The sequence below is a fragment of the Lindgomyces ingoldianus genome (assembly GCF_010093535.1).
Source record: "Lindgomyces ingoldianus strain ATCC 200398 unplaced genomic scaffold BDR25scaffold_2, whole genome shotgun sequence".
Lineage (NCBI taxonomy): Eukaryota > Fungi > Ascomycota > Dothideomycetes > Pleosporales > Lindgomycetaceae > Lindgomyces > Lindgomyces ingoldianus.
The window spans coordinates 2651254-2675439 of record NW_022985163.1 but is presented as its reverse complement, the minus strand read 5'-3'; the positions used below and the strand labels follow the sequence as shown (position 1 = coordinate 2675439).

General features: G+C 52.1%; 6 protein-coding genes across 6 annotated transcripts; 2 read left to right on the top strand and 4 right to left on the bottom strand.

Annotated features, from left to right (window-relative positions):
- Positions 1–1099: 1099 nt before the first annotated feature.
- BDR25DRAFT_321719 (uncharacterized protein) lies at positions 1100–4084 on the bottom strand (the record flags this gene model as incomplete). The annotated part of the gene is made up of 2 exons (XM_033691985.1): positions 1100–3754; positions 4046–4084. The coding sequence occupies 2 exons, from the start codon at positions 4082–4084 to the stop codon at positions 1100–1102; spliced, it is 2694 nt and encodes an 897-aa protein (XP_033554168.1).
- Positions 4085–5133: 1049 nt separating this feature from the next.
- On the bottom strand, positions 5134–8713 carry BDR25DRAFT_277124 (glycoside hydrolase). The gene is made up of 5 exons (XM_033687594.1): positions 8066–8713; positions 7569–8012; positions 7326–7519; positions 5892–7278; positions 5134–5843 (listed from the first exon to the last, which is right to left on the bottom strand). Exons 1-5 carry the CDS (start codon positions 8301–8303, stop codon positions 5242–5244), a joined length of 2865 nt encoding a protein of 954 aa, XP_033554167.1. The 5' UTR covers positions 8304–8713; the 3' UTR covers positions 5134–5241.
- A 1849-nt stretch (positions 8714–10562) lies between these two features.
- On the top strand, positions 10563–13419 carry BDR25DRAFT_331094 (MFS general substrate transporter). The gene is made up of 4 exons (XM_033692598.1): positions 10563–11539; positions 11586–11796; positions 11844–13015; positions 13069–13419. The coding sequence occupies exons 1-4, from the start codon at positions 10876–10878 to the stop codon at positions 13254–13256; spliced, it is 2235 nt and encodes a 744-aa protein (XP_033554166.1). The 5' UTR covers positions 10563–10875; the 3' UTR covers positions 13257–13419.
- A 177-nt stretch (positions 13420–13596) lies between these two features.
- On the bottom strand, positions 13597–15682 carry BDR25DRAFT_277118 (cyclohexanone 1,2-monooxygenase; the record flags this gene model as incomplete). The annotated part of the gene is made up of 5 exons (XM_033687593.1): positions 13597–14161; positions 14276–14361; positions 14427–14992; positions 15080–15458; positions 15515–15682. 5 exons carry the CDS (start codon positions 15680–15682, stop codon positions 13597–13599), a joined length of 1764 nt encoding a protein of 587 aa, XP_033554165.1.
- Positions 15683–15801: 119 nt separating this feature from the next.
- Positions 15802–20905, bottom strand: BDR25DRAFT_277114 (cytochrome P450). Its single transcript, XM_033687592.1, has 8 exons — positions 20675–20905; positions 20323–20580; positions 19488–20271; positions 18677–19427; positions 18452–18609; positions 18208–18342; positions 17674–18048; positions 15802–17615 (listed from the first exon to the last, which is right to left on the bottom strand). Exons 1-8 carry the CDS (start codon positions 20796–20798, stop codon positions 16226–16228), a joined length of 3975 nt encoding a protein of 1324 aa, XP_033554164.1. The 5' UTR covers positions 20799–20905; the 3' UTR covers positions 15802–16225.
- Positions 20906–21892: 987 nt separating this feature from the next.
- BDR25DRAFT_300288 (uncharacterized protein) lies at positions 21893–22321 on the top strand. Its single transcript, XM_033689343.1, has one exon. The coding sequence runs from the start codon at positions 21912–21914 to the stop codon at positions 22251–22253; it is 342 nt and encodes a 113-aa protein (XP_033554163.1). The 5' UTR covers positions 21893–21911; the 3' UTR covers positions 22254–22321.
- Positions 22322–24186: the final 1865 nt, after the last annotated feature.

Genomic DNA, 24186 nt, shown 5'->3' with positions numbered 1-24186 from the left:
AGATTATCTATCAGAGTGTTAGCGGCCTCTGCACGAGAGAGGTGTATGAAAGTGGTCGGGAGTCACTTCTACGTCTTGCTTTAAGCTGCATCTTCCCTGTCTAGCCACAATTGGAAACACAACTGTAAACACATCAGAGCCAATAGGTCTACATTGGCTCTACCTAGATTTTACAAGCAAAAATCCCGAAACCACTCATGCAAGCACTACCCACCAGATTTGCCCTATCCCCAAATGCCCGAAAACACCTCGCTGCACATGTGCCATGCTACTAATACAGGAAAAGCCAAGAAATTTTTTGAAGATAGGAAAGAAAGGAAGTTCTCTCTCCATCTCCATCACATATTAAACACTCCAAACCTTCCCAGCACCCTTTTACTCGTCCAAGCTCCAAGTGCCACCGACGGCTCCTATCGTATATTTTGGTCGGTTGGTTGACCGACAGGGTCGTAGGGATGGGAAAGGGTGACAGAATCCGATTAAATAACCACATAAAAGCGCACCGAGGAGGGGCTACGCTCGGGTATAAGGTTGCAGAATGGTGTATTAAGCCGCCCGTTACCTGCGCGAGGCGCTTACACGCAGTGGAACTGAAATTCATGCAGTAACATATGCTCCAGAAGGAAATCCAATGCCTGGATGACAAGGTGGATGCCGAACGTAGTTGGGCGGGATGCAGGTACTTTTTACAGCGAAACCAAAAGGAAGCAGAGATGACTAAGTCTCTGTTTTAGCTGGAAGGAAAGATGCTGTGTAGGCATGCTTTTGACGATTAGGGTGGAGGGTAAGAGACAGAAATTCGAGAGCACATTGGAGAAGGGTCATTGTGGATCAGGCAGGAATGGTCGTAGGACGAGGGCGAGGAAGTCGTAACAGGTAACCGAATTGTTTGCTTTTCCGAATCTGTACAACGCCGAAGTATTCGCTAGGTCAGTTTAGCTCTGGAGTTGAGGGCCGCCCGAAGTCAGAGCGAACAAGCGGTCGTTGACAGCGGCTCCTTTGGGTATGTCCCTTACTCTAAAAAGCCACTTGGGAAGAATCGAGGAAAATCTTTCTTCTCGCAAAGACAGATTTCACAATTTATTTGATGTCCCAGGCTTCAGTACATCCCTCGACTAGCTTGACTTGCCCTACTAGGTGACGTCCGACTCCTCTCATCTTCCTCGGGAACATCGCTCAGCCTTGTGGGATGGTGGTGTCTCATGCCTGGCCACTCGTTGCCGTATCCTGCACCACTGTAGTCGGGAGGGTTGAGGGTGGAGGTCTGAGTATAAGGTTGTTCGGCACCGGAGGCAGTTGCGTAGCCGCTCGGGCCTACGGCTGCTGTTCCGTACCGTTGCAGATGCTCTAGCTCGCGACGGCGGTCTTCCTGGACATCATACTCATCTGAATCGCGTTCGCGCAGGGCTCGATACGGGACACGGTGACCAGCGTCATCAAGGATGAAGTTCCCGTAGTCATCGATAGCGTACTCTTCATCGGCCTCAGAAGTTTCCCCGCCATGCGATGTTACATAGGACCTCTCATCCTCTGGGATACTCACGGGGGTTTCTCCATGAAGATATGTCTCTGGTTGCTGATAGAATGCCTCTGGACGTGACGTGGTTGGCTGAACGGTGGGGTGTTGAGCGTTGGTAGTATGGTGTCGAGGATGCAATGGAGCTGGCACTTGAGGTGGTTCCGACGCTTGAGAATGAGTAGAGCTAGGGGGACGGGCAGTTGAAGCACCTGTGGGAACGTATGTCCCTTGGGAAAGAGTTGGAACATCAGGCTCGTGTCGAAGAGTCGCGCCGTGGCGTGCTGCTTCAGTGAAAGGATCAGTGTCGGTTGGCGATTGGCCTTCTTCGTATGAGTAGTGTTGCTCAATTCTTGGACCACCTGACGGACCCGCACCCGCTCCGAAGGCTTCCCCACCTCCTTGTGGTTGGTGAGATACACTTCCATGCCTGCCAACCCCCTGCGCCATTGGTACAACCTGTACGCCGCCTACTAGAGTTGGTTGACCTTCTCGCAGGGAGAATGTACGATCGCGCTCTTCTTGCTCTCGTCTCCCGAGCTCTTCCCATGCTCTGCGTGCCTCCTCTTTTGATATTTGTAGTTCCCGTTTCATCTCACCAACCATTCGTTCTGCATTCTTCTTTTCCTGGGCCAGGCGATCCATATTAGCCGCAGCATCTGCTCGCGCTTCGCGCTCAACTCTCAGAGTGTGCTCTAGTTGAGCTTCCCTCTCTTGAGCTCGCTCTTGTTCTTGCCGGTGCTCATAAAACCACCTCTGGAATTTGCGCTCTGACGACGCCCGAAGACGTTGCAGCTCTACCACAGCGTGAAATAGATTGGCCCCAGCTGCTGACAAGTCTGTTATCTGGCGTGACATTTGCTGAGCTAGGGGTTCTCGGCGGACCTCATCTGTATTCTGCTCCAGCCGCCGTATCCAATACGATGTTAGGCCTTCCCAATGTGACGACAGAGTCTCCCATCGCTCGAATGCGTGTGGAAACGTCGAGGTGGTAGATTGGCGAGGCTGACTCCCGGACGGACCAGCTGCAGATGATTGAGGTGGTGGTGGGGGAGGGGGGGCTGCGGATGGACCAGGTCGAGCCTGTGAAGGTCCAGCAGGAGCAGAGGGGTGTCTCAAGTGCTGTGAAGTCGATGGCCGTCGAGAGTCGCTTGGGCCGGCTTGGTACGGTGGAGCAGGGCGAGGTTGCTGCTGTGCCTGTGAGCTTGCCCTCGGCCTACCATGGTGGGCACCTGACGATGTGTCTTGAGCTTGTGGAGGGACGGGAGGGTTTATCGGCGCAGTTGAGGTGGGCACTACTCGCTCGGGCTGCCTTGGGACTCCACTCCCTGCAGGTGGATATGTTGCATACGGTGCCTCGCTCGGTCTTGAGGGAGCGGGCTGGGGCTGCCGTTGCGCTCCCGGGTCTATTGCGCTCGTCGTTGGTGCGCCAGCAACGCCAGCAGCGTCGGCCCGTCGCGCCGCGCTTCTTCTCCGCTGATCCTCTTCAGCCTTCCGTTGCTCTTCTGCTGCACGGGCAGCGTCCGCTTCAGTCTGTTGCCGGCGGGCCTCGCGCTCACGCCGCTGATTCATGATCATGCGGGGCGTTTGAATATTGGAGCGATCCGACTGCGGCACAGGCACAGGCCCGACTGCTGCGCGGGCACCGCCGTTGGCAGCGCGGCCATTACCGCCGCCGCCGCCGCCGGCAGTCAGATCTGCCATGGACGCGTTCTCTTCCGCCAGGTCGGGGGTGAAGGGGAATGGCGTGCGGATGGCTTCCTCGAGGACGAAGTGGATTGCCGAAGCGGTGCCGCGCGAGATGCGGAGGGCAGGATGGGGCGCAAAAAGGTCGGAACCCCGCGATTGAGAGGCTGCGCGCGGACGGCGACTCGATTGTTCGGCGGATGGGGCGGTGTCGGCGAAGCGGACGGCGCGTGTGGGTTGAGGTGGTTGAGGCTGCGCCGAGTCAATGGACGAAGCTCTTGGCCGTGCTCGTGGATCTTCAAAATTTGGCGTGCGCCGGAGGCTGTACGCAACGCTGCCCGAAGAACTCGACACCCGCGAATAATTGTGCTGTGCCCGATAATAGTCCGCAGCCTGCTGCTGGCGTTGCTGCAATGAGGTCGTATATGGTTCGTTAACGTGTCGGCCGTGGGTCTCGTCAGGGTCGATGGGCGCCGGAGAGGGCAACAGATTGCTGAGCTCTGGGGGGCCCGAGGACGTCAACGTGACTCCCGCACCGGGCCCGGGAGCGAGCTACGACGAGGTGATGGAAAAGCCCACCGGCGATGAGTGAGAGCGAGACTCGCCTGCGGTGGAGGAGAGGAGGGTGAAGGCAGTGCTCGAGGGAGGGTGGGCGGTACTGGGACTAGCGGGGAGGCTCAAGGAATGCTGCAATGCCTAGGGGATTTGCTGTTAGATAGAGCAATATGGCAAGGGGAGTGAGCCATTGTCACTCAGCGCGAAAGGAGTTGGGACGCTCGTGGGAGGTTGGGGAGAGGCTGGGTGCGTTGCCAAATTCGGGGGCTGGGAGATGTCAATACTCACGCCAACAACAGGAACTCCAGCACCACTCAGACTGGGCATTCCTAGCCGGCCGAGGGAAGCATAAAACGTGTGTCTGCGGCTGCGCTCGTGGATCTGCGCAATTCGCCGCCGCCGCCGTGCGCTGCCCAGTTGTGGTGTTTGTTGTCGCGACAGGGTGACGGGGTGACGATGCCGCGAGACGTCACCGCTGGCCCCGGTCTCCAGCCACAGCAGGCTGTGCGAACTTCGTTGAAACGCGTTGACGAGGAGCAGGAGAAGAGGGGAGAGGCAATTGACTGCTGCAGGACATGCTAACGCGTCAGAGAGTCGATTGCCGTCGTCGTTGTCGCGTTTGGTCTGCCTCTGGCCGGCACAGCGAGCAGCCGCCGTTCGCCAAAGCTAAGAAGACGCGCCGATCGATATTCGAAATTCGAGTGTGCAGCGATATGCGCTTGCGAAGTCTGCCGCAGCCGGCTCACCAAGCGATTGAGTCCTGAGGGCATATATGCAACTCGGCTTCCGGTCAAGGGAGAGAGTGGTCAAAAGCCTCCTCGCAACCATTCTCTCACGCATGCCAGCTCATACTGCATGAATCCTTGTCGTCATTTATTAGCCGATCCCAATCCAGGGAAGAGGCGTCCTCGGCCGGGCGCCATCGCGAACCAGGCCTGAGAAGAGGAGCATTCAATAGAAAAAAGACTTGTCAGGAGCATCATTGACGATATCGCGACCGTGTCGAGCTCACGAGGGGCTTTCAGGACTCGAAGCAAGGACGTCCAAGGGCCCTTGTTACTCATCGTTCGAGACAGCCTGCTGGTTGCCCTGGCTCTTCCTCTGCTTCTGCCAATCAGCAGTCGTATCGACACATTGCCTTCAGAGGGGTCGAGACTCCACTAAGGCTGCTGCACAGACAACGGAAACGTGACTTGGCTTTGTTGCCACGAGGATCTGAGATGTCGCTGCCGGAGATACAGTACTGATAAGTCGCGGCACTCAGACTTCCCTGCATCACATCCAATCACGACAGATGGCGGAGGCCGGCGTGGCTGCATGGATTGAGCACTCCAGCCCTAAACTTATACCCTTTTTTATTACGGAAAGAGATGCATAGAACTGACAAGTTGTATTGTAGATTTCACCTAAAGAACGTCATACATCTTTCCATTTTGTAATTTCGCTCACACCAATCACATTATTCACATCTCACAGCAAACCCCTCACAAAACCATTAAACCAGCCACCAAAACCACCATCACACTCAATTTAACTCCAAACTTGCTCCCCGCACCCTCAAATGCGACAGGCGCATACGTGCTATAAGGCACCGCCGATCCCGTGCTGCTTGCAGCTCCAGTTCCACTCGGAACATACTCGCTCGTTCCATTGGATGGTGGGTACGGAACAGCAGAGGAAGGCACTGGCACCTTGGTCAAAGTAACGTACTGATAAACGGTGCTGGTTGCAGTTCCATATTCTGTTGTCGCGCTCTCGGGAACATAGGCAGATTCACTTGGTTTGTATTCCTCAGCGGTTGCGGAAGGGACGTATATAGATTCCTCTGGAGTATACACCGGGCCAGTCGGGTAGACTGCTGGGGTTGGGATGTAAGTATGAGTACGCGTGGAGTACTCGGTCTTGTAGACCACAGGCTTAGTAAGAGTGACGGTCGTAGGTTTGGGTCCGCAGACGTTGCAAACAGTAACCGTAGTGTACCAGCCTTCTGGAACTCCGGTTGGTTTGGCCGTCTCAGGGCAAACCGTGGTAGTGATCGTGGTGACAACGGTTGTAAACCCGGTTGGGCAGATGTCAACGTAGGAGGCTTTGCTCATGTCAGATTAATCCTACTTTATGGATGCAGAAAACTTACTTGTGATCACAGTTACGGTGGTAGTTGGATAAGCCTCGCCGGTGCTGTGGGGTTTGCTCGTAGTATGGTAGCCTTTACCAGTTGAGCTGGGCGCCGTGTAGCCGCCAGTAGCAGAGCTGGACGTGGGATATACAGTGAGAGATGATGAACAAGGCGTAGATGACGAGACTTCAGTTGGGTAGTCGATAGTCGATGGGGTCGAAGAGGGATAGTGAATTGAGGAAGAGTAATTGCCCGAGGTCGTGCAAGGTGTCGAAGAGGCAACCTTAGAAGAAGGCGTGGAAGAGGAAGTGCAAGGAGTCGTGGAATTGGAGTAACTGGATGTTGGGTATGTTGGGTAGACAGATTCGCTCGACGACGTTCCGGATGGGTACACAATGCTGGATGAGGAGGTTCCAGTGGGGTATGCGATGCTGGAAGACGAGCTGGACGTTGCGTTACCTGTTGGGTACAAGGTGGTAGAAGACCAGCTGCTGCTGCTGCTGCTGCTGCTGCTGCTATATACATCGCTGCTGCTAGATGCTGAAGAGCTAGAGATGACGGACGAAGAGCTCAAGCTCGTGGATGTAGGTACGTAAATCGAGGTGCTAGAAGCGGAGGATGATTCGCTCGAGAAAGTAGACGAGCTTGAGCTCGAGATCGTGCTTGATACACTGGAGCTGCTGCTAGAGGCGCCGCCACAATTACCGAAGAGCGGGTTGCAACCGGTACCACAGTAATCCTCAGACGATCCACAGTACCCATACGGGCTGCAGCATTCTCCCATGTGATAACCAATGCAGGTATAGCCGTTAGTAGGGCCGCACGAGCCATCGGGGCTCTTCCCAGTTGGGGTAGGGTATGAGCTGCTGGAAGTAGACGATACAACACTGCTTGTGAGCGAAGCGCTACTTGAAGAGGGCGAGGCGCTGCCGGACGAAGATGACGCGCTGGTGGTTGTAGGATAAGCTGGGCTGCTCGTGGACGATGACTTGCTGCTCGACGAAGATGACGCGCTAGTAGTTGTCGGATAAGCCGGGCTGCTCGTGGACGAAGACTTGCTGCTCGACGAAGAGGACTTGCTGCTTGATGAAGATTTGCTGGTCGTAGTCGAAACTTTAGTGCTTGAGGATGAAGACTTGCGGGTCGAGGTAGAAGAAGCAATAGACGAGCTAGACGTCGAGCTCGGGCAGGCTTCGCTCTTGAATTTACCTGTCAAGATGTCCTTGATCCAAGACGAGTACCCCTTGTTACAGATTTTGTTGTTAGCCGAAACGGTAGCCTCCCATAACATGACACCTCCAAAGATGGCCGATTGCTTCTTAGCATAGTACGGGATCAACTTGTTAGCTTCGGTGGGGGTGAGATAGGAAGGAGCATCATTTGGAGCCCCAGCGACAGCAGCAGGCTAAGAGTGTCAGCGGCATGAATTAGTCAACTATTTCACTAACTTACCATTCCGAGGTAGAGCTTGACATTCTTGTTCTTTGAATTCGTCTTCAACCACGAGGCCCATTGGTCCAGGGTGAAGCTAGAGGTAGATGGGTTCGAGAGACCATTATAACCAGCGCGCGTAGAGCAGGCTGGCGTGTTGTAGAATTGTACAAAGATCCAGTCAAAGTTGGACTTGCTGATAGCATCGCCGAGACCTAACACACTTAGACTAGATAATTCCGCAAGTGGAGGTAGAATACTTACGAACGTCGGGAATTTCACACTGAGGAGCGCCAGAAATATAGTAGGTGCTGGGGCCAGTTGGGAAAAGTGTGTTTTTTAGACGAGAAACGAATGCGTCGTAGTACTTGTACTGGTACTCAGGGAACGGAGCTGGTTCCATGAAACTCTCAATGTCTAAATCAAAACCGTCGAAAGAAGCGTCTCCGAACGGTCGAGGCTTGCCAGCGTCGACCCATGCTGAAGTTTGCGGCCCAAAGGCACCCCATAGGAAATCGGCAAAGTACTCGGCGACCTCTTTAGATGGTAGGTAATAGTTGGTAGGGTAGCCTCCACCGATAGAGAGCAAGACCTTTTTGCCCTTTGCTTGACATTCCTTGATGCCCGGGCCGATACTCGGGCAGCTTGATAGAAGTCCACTCAGGGTACCATCTGGTTGTGTGAAATACTCGGCGCCACATGCGTTGGCTATTATACAACTTAGTAGTATTTTGGGAACCAGGCCAGGATTTGCAACATACCAAAATTTGACGCAGGGTAATCTCCAACTTTCATAGGGAACCGATTGATGAAGGCAACGTTGACTATGTCGATGCTGTCATCGTTGCACACATCAGAGAGAGGGATCTGGAAACTCCCTTGACCCCAGTACATAGCAACATTAGTTGATGATGCCGCGTTGAAGGCTGCAGAGGTGGTCGAGGCAAAAATGCTAGCAGCCACCGCTGCCGTCCGGAGGTAGGAGTTTGAAGACATCATTAATCTATTAAGAAATAGTGGAATATCACGTAAAAAAAGAATGAGTGAACGGCTTGTAGGCCTGTAGTGATCGTGGCGAGAGGGCTCTCAAACGAAAGGACGCAAGCAAGTGCTTGCTATTAGGATAGAGGACTCGAGGGAGTGTCTGTAGAGAACTGAAAACAGCGAGAGTGGGAGGGAAAAGACATGGGAAATTGCAATCTTCTAGGATCTCAAAGCAGCAGCTGTTCCTGCATGCCTGCCGGGCTGACATGCAGTCTTGCCTTTGCATGAAGCCATTTGAGTCGGGAGACAGCTGCCGGGGGTGCTCGTATGGAATGGGACAACATCGTGGACAACTTCGACATCGGGTTGGAAAATGGTGGGATTACAGGCGTGTGATTGGCTCAGTTGTAGTCAAGCTTACTTGCTAACCCTAAAGGAGTGTGACGGTTCCTGCGGCGTCAAACGGCACAGGGAGGCGTTAGTCGGGCTTTTCCACCAGATTCTGGCATGACGCCTTTTCTGACTGGTGGGCGCATGTCGTAGGATTCATCGATAAGATTAAAGAGCTCGGTTACGGGCCCTGAAAGGCAGTTTGTCAACAAGGTGAGAAGGTGATTCCATTTTTGGATCTGGGCTTGGGGGGCCAAACCCGGCCAGGCGGTCAGATTTGCCGGACCGCGCTGTTTTTCTTTCAACGTCTTATAAAGGACAACAGCCCTTAATTGTTCGGCAGAATGAGTTGCTGCACGACTGAGGCGTAGCTTGGAGAGGTGCTGCTCGGGGGCAAAGGCGCATACCTTTTGATAACGCAATGCTGGAAGGTAGGATTCTTGAACCTCAGGAGAGGCATATTGTGGCTGGCTGTTGAAGCAATCGAGAGAGCGCTGCAACCCATTGTCTCGTCGAGACAGGGGAAAGTACGAGGCCGAGGTGGGATGGTGTTGAAAATGGAGTCGAACCTCGGACTAGGCGCTATTGCCTTGGCAGGGGAACGCCCCGCTCCTCGGGCTCACACCCAATATGGACCACGATGGGAACAATATTTGAGCGTTGGCGCCCACTCTAAGCCGGTGCCGATTCATATGGCCCTGTTATTCTCTTGCCCTTTCGCATTTGCAGCGTTTTCTTCCTTCCAAAGTCATGTGGTGACGTGACCGGAGACAAATGTGAACTAGAAGCAACTATATCCTGCAAACTATAGTCGCAAACACTTTCTCGCGCGAGACTGACTAAAGCACTTGAATTTACGGTATCGCCCTGAAGCAACACCAGGAACCGTTCCCCACCTTCACCGGTGCAACTTTGAGCCGGGCAACGACCAGGATGACTGAAGAGATGAGTACGAAGTGTTGGTGGTTCGACGAGTGGGTTTAGGGACGAGTTCGTATCCACGATTCTGCCGAGATGAGAACACCATGAGCCCTGCCAAGCCTAAAAAGAACATTTGAAACGGTCGGAGGTTTCTTGTAAGGCTGGCGAAGCGAATCCAGTGTGTTTTATTTTTTATTTATTTCCTTGGGCATCCCTACCAGAAGCAAGCCCGGAGACTTTCGGAGCATGAACGGAGTTAAGAAGGGCACCCAGGCAGAGACAACTTTGTGGGCCAGCCTGACTCAGGACAGCGTCTAAAATTGGCTGCTTCACCCACTGCTGTCTCCATGGAGCTCGGAAGCGAACGCGATGAGATACGTCTCACAGCACCCAGATTCAGAAACCGACCTAGCGTATATGTACGACATGGTTGTTCAGGGGATGGCGGGGCACCGGCGGCTCTTAGGTTTGACGTGCAGATCAAGTCTTTGGAGGCTTAGGGCTCAAAATGAAGACCTTCGACGATGATCGGTAAGTTGAAAGGTAGTTTTCAGATTCACTAACCGGGCTGGAGCCCCAGAGCTCTAACCTCGTCCCATCGCGAGAGCTGCTCTCAACATGCCCTCACGATGCTTGTGAGCGACGCTCGTTCTTACCTAGCCATTGGGGGTTGGGGTCTAGGTTTGAGATTGTGAAGGTCATCTGGGCACCTCTGACGTGATATCCGGCATGGCGGTGAGGTGCAACGTGTGGCACCGCATGGATGTACTATTCGGCGATGCCACTGGCAGAGTCAAGGGTCGAGTTAGCAGCCATGTTGATATCGATACATGCCTATTGAGGGACGAAGAGCCGCCAGAAGAGGGCACGAGACCTTGGCCTGACTGCCATGACATCACTCACTAGTCGAGAATGGCGGGCCTACATCACTCCTGTCGCACGCAACAACACCACAAGCCTCATCACACTGCACCTGCACCTCCAGGTGCCATGGCTAGCTTTCTTTTCTCCCTCCCGCTGTCATCTGCCTCTATCTTTCCAGGGTCCCTTCGCCCTCGCGCCGATCGCTTCCACCCATGAGAGTTCTTGAAGTTTGCAAAAACATATATACTTTAGCTTCTAGTCACCGCTCGACGGTGGAACCGTGGAACCACAATGCTGCCTTAACACAGTAGAAAAACAACACCTTGCACTTGCTAAATTTGAGCAAATACCCCTCTCCACTCCCCTTCCATCTCCATCGCACTCTCCACTCTGCACACCTCCTAGCCTTATCATGTTCTCAAAATGGAAGGCCCGCGAGATCGAGAATGCCCCTCCCGCGTCCACCGACGCGTCACTAGATGAGAAAGACGCATACCTCCCAAAGAATTGGAACTTGGGCATCTTGAGCGACCGCCACACCGACGAAGTCCCGGGCTCGGTCATCCTGCTCTCCAGCGCCCACAAGCGCAATGAGCCACTAGGCCTACAACATGCCCCGGCACGAATATCAACTTCCTCCCTCCCTTCACCTTACCCTCCGTTGCAGCGCAGCCACTCCCGCGGGTCCCGCCGTTCCTCCGTATCGCGAGTTCCAGAGAAGAAGCGGACAAAGGACGGCAAGTTCATTCTCGAGCCACAGCCAGACGATTCCGCAAACGATCCGTTGAATTGGCCTACCTTACGCAGAGATGTGGCTCTCCTGTCCCTAGGCTTCTACTGCATGGTCGGGGGCGGAATGACTCCAATCCTGGCAGCCGGATTCCATGAGGTTGCACATACCTATCATGTCTCGGTCCCTCAAGTCGCTTTGACTACGGGGCTATACATGATGGGCCTTGGTCTCGGAAGTGTCGTAGCATTGCCTACCGCAATCCTATGGGGCAAAAGACCCGTGTATTTGGTTGCAATTATTGTTTTCTTGCTCTCAGCAATCTGGTGTGCTCTCTCCCCCAGCTGCAAGTCCCCACATCACTTCCAATTTTCAGGTCTAATTCAAAGCAGACCCGTCGCTCGTAATTGCTCGCATCGTCCAAGGCCTTGCGGTTTCGCCGGTCGAGTGCCTCCCATCCGCAACTGTAGCTGAAATCTTCTTCCTTCACGAAAGGGCATATCGATTGGGAATCTACACGTTGCTATTGCTGGGAGGCAAGAACTTAATCCCACTCGTCGCCGCTGCCATTGTTCAATCTCTAGGGTGGAGATGGGTTTTCTGGTAAGATACTGATCTCCCTATACAAGGCTTCTTCTGATCGTGTCTAGGATCGTTGCTATTGTCGTCGGATTCTGCTTTGCACTGATCTTCTTTTTCGTGCCCGAAACCTTTTGGGACCGCGCACCCCGGCCAAGAGGGAGGTCTCACACTCGAACGAGAAGCAAGAGCCCCGGAAAGCACCAACACCATTTTCGACTGCCATCTCTCCAAGGGCACGAGAAGAAGTCAGGCCACCCTACAAATGGGATTGATGGGAGCCATGTCCCATTCACTCCTGATGAGAGGCTCCCTAGATCAATCAGACAGCCTTATAAGCCTACCAGGGTGGGATTTGCTGAAGGACTGGGGCACGATTCACCAAATGAAAACTCTTTTCAGGGTCAGGCTGCTCGCAATGACACTTCAACTTCCACAAATGAACGTGATGAAGTTTCTTCGCCGGAAACTCGCAGTTCGTGCCAGGTATATGCCGACAACAATCATGGTGAAGTTCATCCGGGGACACCAAACCAATCCGCAGGCTCCCAAGTCGATCTCGAAAACCAGTCCACGATTTTACCGGATAATAGAACGCTAGCATCTCAAACGCCTTGTGAAGACACAGTCTCCGACAAAATGTCATTTGTTTACACAGACTTCTACCGCTCCGCCCCTCCCAAATCCTACATTCAATCTTTGAAACCCCTGAACGGCCGTCTAACTAAGGACAAATGGCATCGGGTAATGGTCCGGCCCTTCATTCTGTTCGCCTATCCAGCCGTTCTCTGGTCTTCCATGGTATATGCTCTAGCTATAGGATGGCTCATCGTTCTCTCTGAGTCCGTGTCATCCATCTATGAGAATCGCCAGTCGTACGATTTCACTGCCCTCCAAGTCGGTCTCGTATACGTCTCACCTTTCATCGGCGGGGTCTTGGGGACTGCAGTTGCTGGCAAGATTTCGGATATCATTGTTCGCTTCATGGCGCGCAAAAACGATGGCATTTACGAGCCCGAATTTCGACTTGTCATGGCTCTTCCAATAGCAATGAGCACCACCATTGGACTCATGGGCTTTGGGTGGAGCGCCGAAGAGAGGGATCTCTGGATCGTGCCAACAATATTCTTCGGAATCATTAGTTTCGGGTGCTCTCTCGCTTCGACGACGGCTATCACTTTCGTAGTGGATTCGTATCGACAGTACGCCGGTGAAGCGCTGGTGACTCTTAATTTCAGCAAGAGTGAGTCCTTTATGTCATCCAGGGGTGAAAATCGCTTACTAATAGTCCAATAGATATATTCCACGGGTTCATATTCTCGCTCTTCTTCACTCACTGGCTCGAATCCTCCGGCTCCAAAAAGACTTTCCTGGCTGTGGGCGGTATCCAGTTAGCCTGCATGCTCTTCTCGATTCCGATGTATATTTACGGCAAGCGTGCGAGGATGTGGACAGTCAGGAAGAATCTGATGGAGAAGTTTTAGTACTGAATGTGCATGCATCTCTCAGCGTCCTTTTTACTCAAGCATGTCTGTGGTTTTTTTGGGATACCATGTTCTCTATATATTGGTTCCATGGTAGTTATAGAATACGTTTTGGACCTAGCATAGCTTCTATTTAGAGCATTAGAATAGCACTGGCATGTATGGAGAATGGATATCGCTAGGATGCGATTGTTTTTATTCCTGTTTTCTCTGTACACCACTGGTCTTTCCGTATTGAAACCAAAGAATCACTCAACCTATGCAACGCCCACTATACTGTCTCATTCAGAAACTGCCTCTCACCATTGGTCCTAGCTCTGGTGCTCATACATCATCAACCTCAAAGCGGCCAGCTCACTACGTCCCCCAAACCAACGAGTCCACGAATCTCCCCCCCTAACCCCTTCTCTCCATCCACCATTCCGGCAGCCTTCAGCCCCATGAACCCAAGCACCGCAGCCCCGACCACCCACAGCCACGATCCTCTCGAACTACGAACCTCCTTCCCCTGCCCATCCCTATACACAAAATCCCCCTTTCTAATAAACACACTCCTTATCCAATACCAATACTGCCAATCCGGATACATCATATTATTCAACCCAGTCTTCGGGTCTATCGCCCAGTTGACACACCCAGAAGACCATACGAGTTTGCGTGCTGAGGTTTGCGTCCACAGGGTGTCGGCGAGGAAGGCGGGCATGAGGACTTCGACGGTTGAGGGTTGTGGGGATGGAGCGGAGAGATGGAGGGATGAGAGGAGGGATGAGAGGGAGAAGGGGAAGGTGGTGTGGGTGGAGCGGTAGGATGGAAGGGTTTGCAGGATTGGGCTGAGGAGACGGAGGGTGAAGTTTATTTGGCATTCGACGGTGTATATTACGGAGAGGTGGCCTGTTACTGTGTTTCTGGAAGGGGTTTGTTAGTAGGGAGTTGCGAGAGGAGTGGGGAGGGGCAAGGGGAGAGGGCGAGGGGAATGGGGAAGAGGTTGAGGGAGTCGAGGAAGAGGAAGAGAGACTTACGGCCCCATCATGATAAAGAAGTTAGGGAAATCTGGCACGCAGGTTCCAAAGTACGCTTGTGCTACTGATTGCGTCGTCTTATCCCACTACCACAACCGTCCGTCATTAGCCAGTATTCTCAAAAAGGGAGGCTGCAAATAATCAAACTTACAAAATTCTCCAACCTCACGCCCCTTCTCCCCAAAATCTCCATCGGCCATAACATCTGCTGTGTCGCAAACCCAATCGCCAACACCAACGCATCCGCCTTCACCAACCTCCCACTCTTAGTTCTAACCCCCTGAGCTACAATTTCTTGCACTGGATCATCAGACACTAGCTCCACATTCCCATTATGCAGACTAGCAAGATAATCCGTATCAAGCACTTTCCGCTTACACCCGATCTCGCTCTTTGGAATAAGGGCATCCCAATATCGCCGCGGCGCTGTGCGCTTCACATACTTTTCATTTTCTGTCTTTAGGTTCGCGCGGATTGATGTCCCACCTTCGATGTCGAAGCCTTGGAAGTCGCGCTCCATTTGCCAGTATAGATGCGCGCGGTAGAGATACATTGCAAGAGGTACGTACCGCATTATTAATTTAAAGAAGGGCGTGTAGGTGGGATTTGTGCGCTCGGAGAGGTATTGGGCTTGCTGACTGAATTGGGTGATGTGATGGGCGGCCGAGGGGCCGTTGGCCATGATGGGGAGGAATTGGGTTGCTGAACAGCCGTTTCCTGTATACCGTAGTGTTAAGTATTAATCAGGTAGAAGGTGAGTGAGCAAATAGGGGGAAGGGAGGAGGGAGACGAAAAGGTGTCTACCAAGAACTACAACATCCTTCCCCTTCCACTCGCACCCATGATCCCACTTTGCTGAATGAAACATCTTCCCCTCAAACCTCTCTGCGCCGGGTATCTCACATTTCTTCGGCACAGACAGCGCGCCCACAGCAGAAACCAAAATCTTACATCTCCTCACAATAGTTTGCTTGCTCTTCTCATCCCGAATTGTGACAACCCATACTTTCCCCTCGTCATCCCACTCTGCCTTCTCAACCGTGGCTCGAAACCTGACATGCTCCACAATCTGGTACTGTTCAGCCACAGACCTGAAATAGCGTTGGATTTCAGGCTGCATAGAGTACTTCCGCGACCAATCTGGATTCAGGGCAAATGAGTAGGAATAGAAATGTGATGCAACCTGTTGTACATAAGCTATTGTATTGTATTCGGAAAGGGATTATTAAGAGAACTGACATCACATCCGCATCCGGGATACGTATTGGCGAACCACGTCCCTCCAACATCGTCACTCTTCTCAATGAGTTCAAAATTGCGGACGCCGAATTGACGGATTAGTTGGACAGCGAGGCCGAGACCAGACATGCCGGCGCCGATAATGAGGACTTCTGTATCGAAAGACATATTGAATAATCAAACCAGGAGATTAGAAGTGAGATGAGATGAGAGGAAGAGCGCTGGCTGACACTTCGACTTGGATTGCTGGTTTTTGAATATTTATATACCTACATATTCCCTGTCTTCTGAAATACTCTCGCTACATCGATACCACGACTTCGCCGTCGTTGTTGCCTCTCGGTGGATCACACGGGTGTTGAGACTCCACCCACCCATACATCGTGACGCTTGCGGGGAGTTGTTGCGAACCAGGGGCGAAAAAGGGCAGGTCTACCGATTGGCTTAGCGGAAGAGGAAGGCAGGTCAACCGACCAGCCAATCAATGTCTTGCACTCAAAGACATCCGATCTGATAAACGATTACGCATCCCCACAAAAATTCGTCTCGACGTCCTCGGCCAGTGGTTTCTAGAACAGGCCATTCCAAAAACTTTCTTTTCCCGGCTGTGGAACGAATCACCATTAGAGAGCCACCCAGGCGACTTCGTACATGTGCTTATTACAATCATACTCTTATCCATTACTTCATGTCGGCTTCAACGGGTCAATGTCAAATATCCTCCCGTTTTTTCCAACCCTGAGTTATCTCCCATACTCCAACACCAAGGCCCACTACTAGTAAAAGTGCATTGAAGGACGCCATCATAAAGAAAGGAGCACCAGGGCCACTTGTATCGAATAGTGCTCCCCCAGCCTTAGTAAGGAGCAGTATACCGAACCCTCCGAGAAGGCTATATGTCCCTGCAATGCTGCCTTTGAGATGATTATGAGTTTGCGGATTGGAAGGCGAAGACGGTCTTGAGGGATTGTGGCTTCGCCCGAGTAAGGGGGCGTCTTCGGTTGCTGGGGTGATTGGGGGAGTTATTGGTGGGGTAGCCCCAGCAGAGGGATGTGAGGTGCCATTGGTAGCCGTTTCGGTGCTGTCTGACTCTGCATTCTCCACTTTATCGTTTTGAATGCCTCGTCCGAGGAGAGCGAGGGAGCATACTATCGCACCGATTTGACTGATACCGAGCAAGGCTACGATAAAGAAAACAGCACCGGTGCCACCCTCGCTCTCTGGGTCTGGGCTTTTAAGGGATCCGAATGCTGAGTAACCTATGATACCCGAAAGAGCTGCAATTAGCAATGGGACATTGAATTTCCGAAATCGACCGGACAGATAGCCAAAGAGTGGTGCGGATAGCAACGCTACAAGTTGACTGACTCCTGTCAATGCAGCTGCAAGTGTATATGCGCGAGGACAGGCATCCTTGATATCGGTAGGATCGGACGGATCCGCAACAGAACATTTTCCAGTCCGTAAAAAGTACGCATTGACGAAGAGTGGGATGAAGAGAGAAATGCCAACAGATGAAGCTCTGGCGACGAATCCACCAAGATACCCAAGACCAATATTGCGCGACCTGAACGCAAGCTCAATGCTAGTAAGAAACAGTCTCGGATAGGGAAGAATTGGTCGATCGGAGGAAACCGTCTCGGAAGCCTTGTCCGACTTGATGGATACTAGACGGCTCCAGCCCTTTCCTTCTTCTCCCGGAAGACTTCGGAGTCCAAAGAAGCATCCCAGGGCCACAAGAATTGCTACAGCCCCTACAGCGTAGAACGAATCTGCAACTGCCATGGCTGGCGACGCACCCGCCCTCTGGAAGCGCGTTGGCAGCGGAAGGAATATGAGGAGAGCGACCAGGGCACCACAGCCCGTGAACATTCCGACGAGTCCAGCAAGCTGGGATGTCGAAGCTCCTGTGTCCTTCTTTGGGTGATTGTCAATTGTGGGAGAACGCGAGCGGAACCGGGCGGGGGTAATTGTCAATTCGGATGATATGGAGGCGGCCATCGTATGAGATGGGCCATTCGCGCCACGAGTCGGCGATCGAGGGTCATGAAGAGTGTTTGCTATAGTCATGGTTGGAAGAATTGCCGTGACCATAGTTGCGCTACATCGAGATTAGTACCAAGCGAACACAACTAGAATAGAGAGATAGATTGACATACGTAGCCGTTGCACCCAGGCTGAACAGCAGCCGCGCTAGCAGTAACTGAGGGTATATATTCTTTGCTTGCACAAAGACGTATAAGCTGAGGCCTACAATGGTGTATCCTAGGACGGCAACACTTCTTACGCCTACACGATCACTCAACAGGCCCCACGCCGGACATGCTATCAGCGCAACAAGTTCATCTGCGAAGCCCAGTGTACCCACTGCATCTCCAACATTCCGGTCTTGTCCAATGCGCTGAGTGATGACGAAGCTGATGGAGCTATTAAGGAAGACGAGGAACGAGATACTGAACAAGGCGACGCCGAACAGGTACGCACAGATTTGACAACGAGACGCAGTGAAACCGAGCATAGTGGAACTAGTAGAGCTTGTCGGTCATGTGAGCGCGCTAATTATGATTAACGAGGGAGCATTGAGGTCGAGGTGGGCACTGCGAAATGACGATGGGGTTAGAAGTCGCGATGGACGCGGTCTGTGCTCCGAAAGCCAACGCCACCGCCACAAATTCACGTGATTAATCATTCACGAATCACACAACTGGAAGGGATCGTCAAGGAATCTTCTTCGCCAGAGCACTGCTAGTGTTTTAAGAGGCGAGGGGTTGCATCCTGAGGTTAGCGTTTTAGGATGATGTGTATGGCCCATGGGCGTGGAAATGATACTTTATCCTTGCCAAAAATCAATAGCACGCGAACTCAAACAATAATGGACTCGGTTCAGATTCAGTACCAAACATCAATAGTCTAGCATCACGCAAAAGTAGCTACGACAAAGGGCGCCCGGTAAAAGCCCATCCGCCAGAACAATATTCCCCCAACGCCCCAGCCATGCCAATATCGAGGCGGAAGACTCGTTTGAAATACGATCGGGTAGTCTTATTCCAAATTGAAAAACATATTAAAAGCGTTCCTTCAACTCCATCAAGGACCTGCGTACCCACGGATCCCCACCTGCCTAAACGGCTCTATTTCCTGCAGGATACCCAGATCTCAAACCTTTCCCCACCCTAACGGCTTGTCTTTTCCTTGGTTCTCTCCCCAAAATTCACGGCTTTCTTTGTAGTCCCCGTTGTTCAGGGCCTCAGTAAACAACTCCCGAACTTTCTGCGCCCGGTCACGCTTGTCGTGGCGCACGCTAAGATTGAAACGGAACGGTAGAGGTTTCGCAATGAGAAGAGTCGTGAAGTCGAGGGTTGGGTCGAGTAGATTCTTTGCCTTCTCTTGCTTGGGCTTTTCGGTTGGCTTTTCGGCTTGAGAGTTAGCGCTATCGAGCCTGCTCCTCACCTTTTGTGTCTTCTCTTCTTTGGCCCCTTCCTCCGGGTAAGCTCCTGGGTAGGTGTACTTTGATAGAATAACGTCTTCCATTGTCGGAGCGGCGTCTTTCGATTCGATGCCAGTGTTCAGCTCCTCGCTCGAGATAGATGCCTTCTCGTTCATACCAACACCAAAATGCTCGATTTTCTCTGAGTCAGTGGCAGGAGAAGGCCCCGAGGCTGAGGGAGGCATAGATTCAGGGATTCGATCGATATTGAACAACCATCCGATTGAAGCAATACCGATGAGGAGATCCTCATCCGCGACACCTTGACCTTGGCAAATTCTCCGGCCATAACCAAATTGTGTAGAGTTGATGATAGTGGGGAACTGAGTAAGGGGTTCCTGGTAACTTGGCCAGCCGGGTTCGACCCATCGAAGCGGATTGAAAGTCTCGGGGTCCGGAAACATGGCAGGATCTCGGGCGATGGCCCTGCCAAGACTATTAGTCAGAAATTTTGAGGTGAAAAGGGAATATATTGGCGAAACTTACCATTCAAGTGGGTGCATTGTGCTGCCTTTTGGAATATGGTACCCATTCCACTCATCATCCTGCGTCAAATAATGCGGGATACCGGTCGGAACAGGTGGTCGCCATCGCAGGCATTCTCGAATAATTGCACGTGTGAAGGGAAGATTGGGTCGATCTTCGGCGCGAGGAAGACGGTCACCACAGACTCGGTCGAGCTCTTCTTGCAGCATAGGCAAGTATTGTGGGTAGAAGCACATCGCCAAACAGAATGTCTGCATAGGCGCCGCAATGGTGAGGGCTCCAGCGATGCCGTGCATGCCAACAGCGTATGCACCTTCTAGTTCGTACTGGAATCCCCATTTAGATCGATTGTCGAGGAAAGTCCTCATCCATGACTGCGGGGCCTTCTTCTCCCTTATATCGGCCTCAACCTGGCTTTGCATTGTCTCAAAGAACTTGCGCTCCGTTGCGGCGCGCCTTCGTTCCCATGCCTTAGCAGGCACGAGCCAATCAGGGAGTGACATCAGAAATGGAAGCTTATTTCCGAGAGCACCGGTAGGAGAAACGCCAATGAGGAGCTCGCGGGCACGTTGCTTGAGTTCATCGCTAGCATCGCTATGTCCCCAAGCCAACCTACAGGTGACGCGGGAAATGAATGACTCCAAAGCATGGTTGTAACGGGTGGGGTCGTCCATGAGTTCAACAAGCATACGTTTGGCCTCCAGTTCGGGATAGCGGTGAAAAAGAGCCTTCTCAGACTCACGCATGATAACGTTGGCGAACTTGCGTTGGCGAGTCCAACCATCTGAAGGATGTTAACGGAGACTTTAATCAAATCTCTACTTATAAGTCTTACCGTTCTTGCTCAGCAATGGCAAGTACTGTGAACTCGTACGGTTGTCGGAAATCAAGGCAGGAATATGGGGTCGATCGGAGTAAATCGCTCCCTTCTTCGCTAGAAGATCTCGAGATATCTGATCCGAGGATATCCAAACATGGTTGCTTCCAGCGAGATCAACTTGATAGATAGGCCCATATTCTTTACCCCAGTCTGCGAATTTAATGAAGCTGTTCTTCTCAGGAACCTCAGGTACGGAACCAACGATGGGGTAACCTGGCAACACCGAGACATTAGCTTCTTTTCCAGAAGAGAATAGATATAATATGCTAGAAGACGATCGGATAATGCTACGCATATTAAGCCATACCTTTGGGCCCTGGGAGCTCCTTCAGACCAGGCGGGATCTTATGACGACGTGATGTGATAAACCGTTTCCAGAGCGTCAGAACACATAAGAAGGACACGATGAAGAAGAAAGTTAAGAATGCCATGACGGCAAAGGAGAATAAAAATGATTGAAAGGTTGAGACGCTAGAATGTTGTGATATTCCTCAGTGCTGGAATATAAGAGAGTAACAGTCTCCGAGGTGCTGACCAGTGGTTGGGGATGCGCAGCGTCGCATGCTACATATAGATCTGCGCGGTCATGGTGGGACGCCGAGTGCCTGAACCGACAACAGGCTTCTAGAGAGGAAAGGGGACTTGTAACACCGAACTTCCGTATGGTGTCAGGCGGGAAGCAGCGCATCAAGGGCTGACAGGGAGTGGAGCGGCTCACTACTATCGAGCTGGCAGTACCCACGCTGTTGCTACCATTCGCTTGTGTCCAAACCTGGTTCGCCCGCCGCGGCTATACAAGAAAGCGGGATGTACGTAGCCTAGAGGCAAGGAAGAGCGCGCATCCTTTGTCACAGCTCGCCGCACTGCCGCAGCAAGCAGATGCGTAGTCCCCACGTCCGAACTCCGTTCATCTAAGAGGCGCCAGTGAGTTGGAGGCGATATCAGAGGCTCAGAAATAGATTCTGAGGTGAGCGGGCCTTCCAATCCTTAATGCTTAGCATAGAGTGCTGGCGAATAAAAACAGTTCTGGAGATTTTCTTGGACATAAGAGAACTCAATTACTGGCTTTGCGACAGACGAGATCTCATCAAGGCATCAAAAGCGACCGCTTGGGGTTCACAGCGTTCAAGTGTGCACCGAGGGATGGGATCATCGCGACGGCCGGGAGTTGGGTAAGGATCAGCCAGCTTTCTTACCCAGGTAGGCGGAGCGCAAGCGGCAGCGATATTAATGTGAGGGCCACAAGGAGGGAGATTTCCCAAAAAATTGTGTGAGATGTTGTTGATCATCGACAGTGAAGTTGTGACGACGTTGATCCGTGGCGTCTCCAAGTCTAGTGCCTAAGCTGCTCTTGGGCGTGAAACAGCCAATGCTATCTCCACAACTGACACTTTGGCTTAATACGGCTAGGGGATCGGGCGGGGAACGCCACGCTTGGGATGCAGATCATACCCCCTGATGGTCTAAAACCTTGGTGGTGCCGTCAGCGAGCAACCTCATGCAAAAATTATATGAGTGCGGAGAGCCGATACTGAAAGTCCGAAATGCTCTCACCAGCACAATCCTCTCTTGTCAGTCATGTCTTGGTAGCGTCTTTGCCTTGCGCACTGTCCCAGCGCCCGCCGTCAATTGGGTTTTCCTCACACCATCCCGACCTTAGGTTCGTCACACCTAGTGTGCTGCTGCAGCCACAGCACGCGACAAACCACATATCGGCATCCAGAACCTCCTTCACGCCGACCATGGTGCATCAGCGACGCGCAGAATTTGAAGATTTCGATGAGCCACAGCGAACGGCTCTGTTGTACGAGGCGGGTGTTGCTGTTCGGCCGCCCAAAGATGTGATACCACGAAATGTATCTGTTGTTACTGTGGAAGACCCCTGAGCACGTGCTTAGTACCTTCAAGCGGTGGTCGAGCATGTTTAAATGTTGAAGTTGCGTTTCGAAATTGCGATCGGGAACTCGTATTCAGCACCTTCATGTCATACATCACGCTCACTGCCATTATTCTCTTCCTCTTAGTCGATTTGATCACAGATCGGCCGAAACTCTCAGCCTGCACCTCACCGTTTCGAGCCTACATGCCAAGCTAAGTAGGCGAAGCCATTTTCTCCAGTCCTCGTACGATTGTGGAATACACATTCAAGGAAGCTAGAAACACTAATTGAACAACTCCACCATGAAACTCGAGCCCAAAATGCCCTGGCACTTAGATCGAGGACGCTATTCACGTTTCCTCCCCGCGGTCATTCAGCAGCATCGATGCTGTCGCAAGAGACCCCATTGCCCACCTCAGGAGGATAGTGTTCGGTGTTACTAGGGCATTACTAGTAGGGGTTTGCCGTTAGTACAGACGCGCAGTAGCTTATCTACCTGTCCCCATTGGTCTAACTTAGTCCTGTAGATTCTGCAACTTCGGGAAGTTGCGGTATGTGTATCTCCTCTTGTCAAGACGCTCTTCTGCATTTTCTAGGTACGTCTTTCGCTTTTTGTGGCATTAACATTCTCGGGCGGAAGGAGCATACTTGTGCCGCAGTTTTAAATCACCCGAATTATATTTACTATCCCGGTCGTGCTCTATGAATTTGCTCAAAAGCTCTCAACCCCTCAACAGGAACATGGGCTAGTGGTTACCTGAATACTGGTGTGTGATGTTTGCTGCTCACCAATCGAACCGACATCGTTGCCCCCAATGGTATTTATCAAATAGCATGCATATGCATCGAGTGTTAAGTTCATCATAGGCAACTCTAGACACAAAGGCAACCAATGAAGAACCGTTAAGGTTTTCCAGCCCAGCCAATAGTTCTTGTTTTCATTGACCTCACAGCCTTACTGGACACGGAGTGTTTCCGGGGCTTCCGGCTCCATTGGTTTAAGAGCACGTCCTCAGCATTGCAAAGACACTCGTGGCGTCGAGTCAACTCTGTTCCCGAGCAATTCAGCTTTGTTTCTGTGCATTTTACCTTTGAAGGAGGTCGCAGCTGAAGAAAACCGTCAATAGCTTGTGCTGTGGGTATCTTGTCTGTTGTTCTACATCCGCACTGCAACGTGGCTACCAAAATCAAGGCCGAAGGAGGGCTACAACCACTGCAAACTCTTTGTTGAATGGATGGATGTAAAAGGTAGGCCTCAGGGTCCAGCAACGATGAAATGGCGTCCGGATAATCGCGGAACCCATAAAACTGCCAACGGTCAGCACGCCTAATGTTGGAGATGGATATAACATCTATCGCTGGATTGCCCGTCAAGCTAGTGATCGCGAAACATAGATTCAAAGTCGGCCAAGTCGGCTTCAGAAGGCCGACGGTCCAGAACCGGGTCTTCAAGGAGATTCCAATGAGTTCGCTGCACTACAGATGCGGCCTAATGTTCATTTGTCGCAACAGGTTGCTATCTTGTATGATATTTTCTCGATACAACGCACCACGACTTTCTTTCTTATCGATCTTCCGTTTCATTCATCCGGCGACGCCATAGGTGCGTGCCACTTCGACCCTTGATGGAGATCGCCTGCCGTTAGCAACGCTAGCGCAAGTCGCATTAAAACTCCCAAGTGGCTTCCGCCACTACCAGCCCTATGTCTCGTTCCAGAAGCTTTTACTATTATGTGGTCACATGTTACTGTCGCTATTCTCAACTCATTGTTTACGGAAGGATTTTGAAGTGCAGATTAGATGCGACAGCTACCTCCTAGCCTCACTTTTACATGTGGAGGGACCAGCCGGCATCCTCCTAATGCCTTGCCAATGATGGTTCCAGAGAGTGAAGCTATTCTCTCGCAGGGGACAAATACACATCAGCACAGCCAGGGGTC

What these genes read in the sequence shown, in the direction of transcription:
- BDR25DRAFT_300288 (XM_033689343.1), top strand. Translation starts at nt 21,912, where the DNA reads ATGCTCTCACCAGCACAATCCTCTCTTGTCAGTCATGTCTTGGTAGCG.
- BDR25DRAFT_277114 (XM_033687592.1), bottom strand. Translation starts at nt 20,798, where the DNA reads ATGGCATTCTTAACTTTCTTCTTCATCGTGTCCTTCTTATGTGTTCTG. An exon ending in GGAGCTCCCAGGGCCCAAAG is followed by an intron (nt 20,581 to 20,674) that starts GTATGGCTTAAT and finishes CGGTGTTGCCAG; the next exon opens with GTTACCCCATCGTTGGTTCC. An exon ending in GCCATTGCTGAGCAAGAACG is followed by an intron (nt 20,272 to 20,322) that starts GTAAGACTTATA and finishes AACATCCTTCAG; the next exon opens with ATGGTTGGACTCGCCAACGC.
- BDR25DRAFT_277124 (XM_033687594.1), bottom strand. Translation starts at nt 8,303, where the DNA reads ATGATGTCTTCAAACTCCTACCTCCGGACGGCAGCGGTGGCTGCTAGC. An exon ending in TCAAGCTCTACCTCGGAATG is followed by an intron (nt 7,279 to 7,325) that starts GTAAGTTAGTGA and finishes TGACACTCTTAG; the next exon opens with CCTGCTGCTGTCGCTGGGGC. An exon ending in CACCGTAACTGTGATCACAA is followed by an intron (nt 5,844 to 5,891) that starts GTAAGTTTTCTG and finishes ACATGAGCAAAG; the next exon opens with CCTCCTACGTTGACATCTGC.
- BDR25DRAFT_331094 (XM_033692598.1), top strand. Translation starts at nt 10,876, where the DNA reads ATGTTCTCAAAATGGAAGGCCCGCGAGATCGAGAATGCCCCTCCCGCG. An exon ending in GTGTGCTCTCTCCCCCAGCT is followed by an intron (nt 11,540 to 11,585) that starts GCAAGTCCCCAC and finishes AATTCAAAGCAG; the next exon opens with ACCCGTCGCTCGTAATTGCT. An exon ending in GACTCTTAATTTCAGCAAGA is followed by an intron (nt 13,016 to 13,068) that starts GTGAGTCCTTTA and finishes ATAGTCCAATAG; the next exon opens with ATATATTCCACGGGTTCATA.